The sequence below is a fragment of the Fulmarus glacialis genome, unplaced genomic scaffold, assembly GCF_000690835.1.
Source record: "Fulmarus glacialis isolate BGI_N327 unplaced genomic scaffold, ASM69083v1 scaffold17627, whole genome shotgun sequence".
In the NCBI taxonomy this organism is placed as follows: Eukaryota; Metazoa; Chordata; class Aves; order Procellariiformes; family Procellariidae; genus Fulmarus; species Fulmarus glacialis.
This window is the reverse complement of record NW_009222804.1, coordinates 34,021-41,627: the sequence shown is the minus strand read 5'-3', so window position 1 is coordinate 41,627 and position 7,607 is coordinate 34,021. Positions and strand designations below refer to the sequence as shown.

General features: G+C 36.4%; 1 protein-coding gene across 1 annotated transcript in view; it reads left to right on the top strand.

The window, feature by feature from the left end:
- The window catches only part of TRAPPC12 (trafficking protein particle complex 12), a 30,204-nt gene that overhangs the window by 2,963 nt on the left and 19,634 nt on the right, over nucleotides 1-7,607 (top strand). Inside the window, 1 exon segment of the mRNA XM_009581592.1 lies at nucleotides 915-1,027. Coding sequence (XP_009579887.1) covers nucleotides 915-1,027 — 113 coding nt within the window.

Sequence of the window (7,607 nt, the reverse complement as noted above, 5' to 3'; positions counted from 1 at the left end):
GATGTTTTCAATAAACCAGAAAACACACAAAATACACCATCTTAATGAAGAATCAGTCTCTCAGTATAGAGTCATTTAGTAACTCTTTGTGGAAGAGTTAATATTAATGAAGTAAAACTCGGACTAAAAGTCATATTTAGAGCGACGGAATGGTCTCTGCTTAGCAAACTGTGGATATTAATAGAAAAAAGAAAATATTTTGTAATATATTTTAATTTCCCAGAGGACTTGATATATTTTTAGAATTAATGTGTCTATTATAGTATTATTATTTTTGTTCTTCATTATACCATTTTTATTTTTTATTACTTTTAACTCACGTTGGTTTTCTGTTCTTTTTTTTTTTCTTCTGTAGTATAGAGGCCCTTCATATCAACTTTCTGTTTATTTGGAAAAGGATTACATAGAAATGGTTTTGCATGCCCTGGTTATATAACTTTTTTGCAAGCACGGTTTTAAGGCAAATAATTTCATATTATTTCTTCTGCATTGATTGTAAAATATGCATAATTATTAAATGTTAGGAGTAATATAGCTGCAACTTGAGTAAACTTCCATTTTTTTTTAATCCTTCATTTTAATTAGTTTATAAAAATCTTTAATGAAACATTGTACTTCTGCGCACAACTTGTTTTTGAAAATTTGAATTACGTGCACCTTTTTCTTGCCTTCTTGATTATGGTTACATATGTGTTTACCAATTTAAAACACTTTACGATACATTACATGTTGTAGGTGAGAAAAAGTTTGCCTTTTTCTCATCTTTCACATCTTTCATCAGGAGAAGAAAAGGATATGAAGGTAAAATGGACTTTTTGTTATATACACTAGTGAGAAATACCTTGTGTAATGTACGTAGATCACAAACTGATCGTTATAGCAAACACTTTTAATAAAACTAATTATGTTTCTAGGTTCCATGGTTCCTTTCTCCATGCGGATTTTACATGCCGAACTTCCTCAGTACCTTGGTAATCCTCAGGAATCACTTGACAGACTGCATAGTATGAAGATAGTCTGTGCCAAGGTAACAGCTTCTCTATGCACTAACATTTCATAATGTTTAAGAAATACATTTTACCGTCCTAATAAGGAACATGAAGTTTCAATGATGACATTTTTTACTCCATCTTGATACATATAAGGAACTCTCTAAAAAAAGTAATTAAGTGCCTCTTCCATTTTAGGATACACCCTTCTCTCCTGTGTGGTAGCTCTGACTAAAATGAGTAGAACAGTGGACAACATAGATCTCTTGCTTTCGTGCTTTTACCAGACAAGACACGAAGGACAGTAAGCAGATGTGTTTAAGGGCAAGTAGGAGAGCTTTCTTCCCCCAGCTAGCTCAAAACACAGTTGTTAATGATCTTGATCCTTCAAAAATAGTCTTGATCCTTCAGAAATAGTCTGAATAGCTGGTTTTGGAAACAACGGTCATTTGGGAATATAAATGCAACCTGCTGAGTTTGTTTTGGGGTTTTTGTTTTGTTTTGTCAAGTGCTACAATACAAAATTATGGCCTAAATTATAATACGGGATTTGTCAGTGCTGAAATTGCAGTGATGGTGGTATGAGCAGTAACCTTATCCACTAAATCCGACACTCTGACTGCTAAGCATTCATCCTTAAATGTTTTTTACAGAAATCTTTCCCAAGTAGTCTAATGTAGCAGTTAAAATGTGGTAAGCTCTAGAAGAAATGCAGCATTATTGTTTCATCTGTGACACTTGAAAGTTCAGAACTGTATATGTGATAAATACATGTGATTAATTTTTATTTTCAGTACTCCTTGCAAGTTTCCTATATTTACTCCTGAAAGTATTTGATCCTGAAAGGATTTGATAATTGCTAATTGTATAGCTATAATGGCCTTATGTATATAAAAGTTTGCTTCTAGCAGAGTACTGACTAGGATAACCAAATGTCTACAGTAAAAAAACCCAGTTATGAGGGGAAAAGATGAAAGGTTTAGGTAATAAGAGATTAATGTGGCATTTGTTACAGAGTTGGAAAGAATTGATTTGGAAACCGTTGAGATATATACCTAATTTGGCCGAGAAGTGCTACTTTTTAGCACTTCGTGAATGCCTTTACCTGTTCATGACCATCTGATCTAATAGTATTACTGGCAGACTGTTCTCTCCAGCCTTTTCCTTCATAAACAGTCCTCCTCAATTTGAAGTATTTTTTTTTCTAGGAAATGTCGTACTCCTCTGTTGCAGGATTTCACAGTGCTTCTGCTGGCATTTGCCTCCCTGGTCTGCAGCAGATCAGCTGTTTCATATCTTGTTTTTCTGCAATCTGATATTAAGTGCTGTGTTGTCTCCCTTCAGTCATAAAGGTGCCACTCGATTCCAAAAACTTAACTAGTTTCTAAGTTCCTTTATCTTGTAACGGAGAGAGAAAATTGTATGAATGTGAATGAGAAAGTGACTGCTGAGCAGGGCATTCATCAGCCATCTGGCTAACTTTACTGAAATGGCCGTATCTCAGTTACAGTGTGATCAGCCATGATTCTCCACAGATTAAAGATTATTGGTCAATAGAGGAATGAAAAAAAAGGAAATTAACTCCCCTCCTTTACAAGACCTTTAAGTCATCTACAACCTTGCGGTGGCTCTGCCTGCGTTCTGTTCCTTGAAGTGATATTCTTAAAGCATACCCAATGTACCAAGGAAGCTTTTAAACTATAATGCAAGATTTTGTTTGAATATGAACTAGGCTGATTATTTGTTTAAATAAGGGAAACTTGTGCTGGAGAAGATGAAATAGAAATAAAGGAGATTTACAAGTTAAAATACACATATTTCCCTGCCCGTTAATTTCTTGAAGAACAGGTCTGTTTACTCACGTTCTCACTCCATCAGCCTCTAGTGGCTTAGGTCACTACAAGTCCTGTGTGATCCTTTGTGTCCTTGGGGAAAGCTTCTCTGAGGCTGGTTGTGCATCTTCTCCTAGCTCTTCTGAGGAGTCCCCCATTCTCTGCACTTGCTGCTGATTTGCAGATTGCCATCTCTTTCACTCTGCCTTTCTGTGTCTGAATTGGCAAAGTTTCTCCTGGGTTAGTATGTTCAATTGCGGTCAGAAAGAGAACGATCTCCCTTTTCTTCTGACAACTTCCACCAGAGCCAGGATACAGTAGCCTGGACAAGCCACTGTCTGTGCTGATGGATGTTCCTTTTTAAAGTACAGTACACAGAAAACTACAAACAAACAAATAAAACATACCGTCCTTCTCAAGGGAATATTTCTGATTAATTATTCTAGACATCTCATTGCAGATTACTTCATTTGTTTGCGTTCAATTAAATACCTTGTCTTTTGGAGCAATTCAAAGACAACTGTAAAACAAGAGTGTGAAAAAGGACAGCTTGTAAATATAAATATGTTTTTTAAAGACAGTTGTAAATTGGTGATAATTTAACCATTTGAAGTCAGGGTTGACTGACAAAAAACATTGTTTTGATACATGTTTTAATTTTTTGTATAGAATGTTATTAGTCTAATAATCTCGATCTCACCTGGAATGTTCAAGAATGAAGTGCATAATACTTATGAAAACCCATGGCATAACCAAGAAAATGACATACAGGATGTACACTCATTAGTCTTAATATTTGTATATGACACTTGGGAACCATTTGGGTTATAACAGAATTAATTGGGGAGCTTTCAACCAAAAGCCTCTAGTGTTTTTCTTCCCTATTTTAAAAAGTGGAAAAATAATCTTTGGTCATCCGTATTTACAGAAGGGCGTACGAATAGTCATTATGTAAATGAGATGATCTTGGAGTCATAAAAGCTAGGAGAAAAGACCTATTAGCTCACCTAGTCTGTCCCTCTGCAACACAAGGTTGTTTTCTAGTTTTTAATGAGCTAGCCTATGGAGCTGAGGCCACATCCCCTGGGAGGCTATTTCAGGCTAATGCTAATGCATTCTTATCATAAGAAAATTTGTCTTCCTATTTTGTTTCTCTTCCTTAAACTCTGTTTTTTCCTGTCTGATACCTCCTTTTAACCTGCTGAATTTCTTCTTCCTTTTTGTTATATGCATTCTACAGACACTTGTCAACTTTGGATTATCCATTCTACTTAAAAATCTAACCATATTTACTTTGTCACTATTTTGGTAACTCGGTGTCTTTAGTTCCCATCTACTTAGGTATTTCTGGTACCTGAAGCAGGATAGGAGCTTGAGTGCAAAAACATGATTTTTGTTTTCCCTGTACAGGCAATAATGTTTTTACCTTTTCCAGTATTCCTGCAAATTTTACATCTCTGTCTATAGGTACAACATTTGGGAAAGAAATAATCTGTAGTGCCAAATGCCTATTATAGCTTGGGTGAGGAATTTGGTGAAATTGTTACTGTCTCTGTGTTATTGCTGGTCTTCCCAACGTGAATTGCCTCAATGAGTTGTTGCCCTTATAAGTCCACCTTGAAATAAATGGTCTCCAAACAGCCAAGCAGTAAAAGTAACAATATAATTTAAATCACAAAAGTGTTTGTTCTTTTCAAGTATTCATTTAAAAACATAGGCGTGATCACTTTAGTGCTAATAATATTGAGGACATGCTAATAAATGCCTACCTGGAGACCCAAATGTGAAAAGAACAACAGTCAGGCTTAAACTAAACTCCTCCCTTGTTTGTACCTAAGCTTCCTAGCTGATTGAGGGAGAGCTCCTGGAAGTGCATACATCTTATAATGCAGCATATTTCACTTTTTAACCCTAATCCTTCAAGTAGCAGAGCTGTACTGGGCTCTTCTGTCAGGTGGGTGGAGCAGTGGCAAGTGGATTAACAGTCTTGCTTCCTAGAAAAGCCTCTGCAAGTGTTACCCCTGCAAAACTTTTCAAAAATACTTTGTGCCATTTGTCCATCAGCCACTCCCTCTGTAGTTCCACCGTTCTCATTCATGAGTAGTTATGTTCCTCCCTGGCCCTTCCATACGCACTCTTCATATCTCCTGGTCTTCTGTTTTACTTCCAGATTGATGAACTTTTCAGTCTCTTAGCTACTGATTGGTTTTGGGTTTTGTTCCAGTTCTGGCTCAATTACTAAGGTTACATAGGTATTCTGTTTCTCATACGTTACTTCAGTCTAGGGGATATTTGTCTTGATGCCTTGTTTGATGAGTTTGTAGAAATGATAATGATCCTGCACTAGTCTGAGTACCCAAAAAGCCACAATTCCAGAAGCACCAAAAAAGGTTATTTTGAGTAAGAAACTAATGCTGGTGAAAAGTTGTGGAAGAAGAAATAAAGTAGTAAAAAGAGATACGTAAGGATAGGAAACTAGGAATGCAAATGGTGGTATGCAAGGGTTAGTAATCATAGTGTACAGGCGATTGATAGGGAATGAAACAGAAGACTCAGTGAAGTAATACTAGCCAGTGAAACTAATGAGTGTGCATTTATAAATATTCAAAACAAGAAAAAGCATAGGTCATACGTAAAACTGATGTTTAAGTAAATAGTAGAAGTGTTCAATCATATTTCTCTTTACAATAGAAACAATGATGTTTAGAGCTATCCCATGTAATATTGCTAGAATAAACAGTTTACCATCTGTAGAAAAGTGGGGTGAGGGGATTTGCTAAAATTAAACATTTAATGTCAGCTAACCCAGATAGCTTACACTGAGGAATTACCTGAATCATTAATGTTATTATTAAACAATTCTTGAAAAAGTGGGGAAATGCCCAAATACTGGAAAACTGCAGATGATGTTCCTATAGTTAAGAAGGGCAAAAGGAGATAAACCTAGGGAATAAAACAATTAGCCTCAAATCAGCACCAAGTTCTGTTTTAATTACGTTAAGCTTGAGGTGATGGCTAGATATCCCCAAGTAATGTCACAGAATAGCTAATGTAATACTTTAACTGTATGCTAATATCTAGTTCTTTCTTTTTTGATGATGTTAGTGAACATGTTTTCAGAGAAGGGCTTTGTCAAACAAATGTGTTGTCTTTTTAAACAAGACAGCATGTCTCATTGATGAAGGCATCTTGTGTTTAAACCATTTCACGAGTAAGAACTCAGCCTTACTGAGAATGAGAAGTGATCACTAGATGTTTTCCAGGGGAAGAGAAAGATCATGTTTTTTAGACTGGACAGAAAATAGACGGTAAGGTGTTTCTGGGAGAGAAGAGTTTGTTTTTTTCCTCTGACAAGGTGCCTCATTATACGCTGGGCATTTAACACTTAAATGTGATGCTTTGGTTTCTAAGGGATTGCTAAGTGGTCACACTGCTTTTGAAAGTGGGATTGAGATCCAGTCTCGCAGGCATGCCACTGCAGTTTCCTAAATTGCCACCTATCAACTAAGCTGCAGTATCTACTGGTATATGCTCATAACCTCTCAGAGTTTGAGGTTAGACAACTTAGCCTAGCCCTCTGTGAGCAAGTTTTACACTAAATCATATTACCTTGTATTTGTCATGGGCTAACAGTTCTTATCAGGAAAATTACCCTGGCTCAGCTGGCATGTTGTAACTGCAGTCATTTCATCATATGTCTCTCCTTGCTCTTAAGTTACTTGTAGCAAAATTTATGGCACCTAACTTCAAGCCTTCACTCTAGTCTGTGAAAAGAGATTGGTATCTCTTAGGGCAATTCCTTCCACCTTAGGATGCCTAAAGTAGGTGGCATGAACTCGCTTTCTGGAGGTACCGATTGCTCTTCATTGGCTGTAGAAGGCACCAACACAGTGTCTGAGGCCAGATTAATTCTACCTGTCTTTGCTTTGGAGGATTTCCTGTGTTGTTTTAAGTGTTTGCTTACAAAGCACTGAGCACAATTCGAATGCTTTGCTGGTGTAGGAAAAAAAATAATTCTTCTTATACTGACAGAAGCTGAGAGCTCTGTGTTCGGACGTGCGCTCAGCCCGCGGAAGAGGAAGCGCCTTGTATTTCTCTAATTGGCTAACCACAGCAGCTGATTAAAGAGCAAGTAGCCTTAATGGTTTTTTGAAGGAAATCTCAAGCAGTGTTCTATGACCAAAGTTACAAATCTATGACAGGAAGAATAGGGTAATCTGTGGGAATCAGAAAACAAATTTGGAGAAACTGTAATGGGATTAGAAAAAGAACAGTTGACTTGCATTTCAGACGCAACCTTACATACATATTTTAAAAGTGCTTAAGACACAAGCTTCATTAATTATACATTTTCATTCTTCCAATAAGACAACAAATGTTTCATTCACTCAACAATTCACATGACTTAAAATCTATAATAAATAAAAAAGAAGCAATAAACCCCAAACTTTGAGAAGGAAATTGCAGTAAGAACTAAAAAGAATACTTCATTAAGGACACAAGGATGAAACCAGAGCCCATACTTCGGGTGGGGGAGTCCAGAGGCAGTGGCTTTCTATGAAAAATCAGTTTGACTTTCTTTGTGGTCATTAACATTCATTCTCTGGTGAAGCATATTTCATGTTTTGCTTAAAAAAATGTGTAGGTCCCTAGACTGTGCTGACATTTAATGTTCTGTAAGTATCATAAACCTGAACTCTAACATCCTTCTACTGTACAGTGGCTTTCTTACTTTGTGCAATTGATCTAGCTATGGTAATAATCAGTAATTTTGAACTGTACCTAG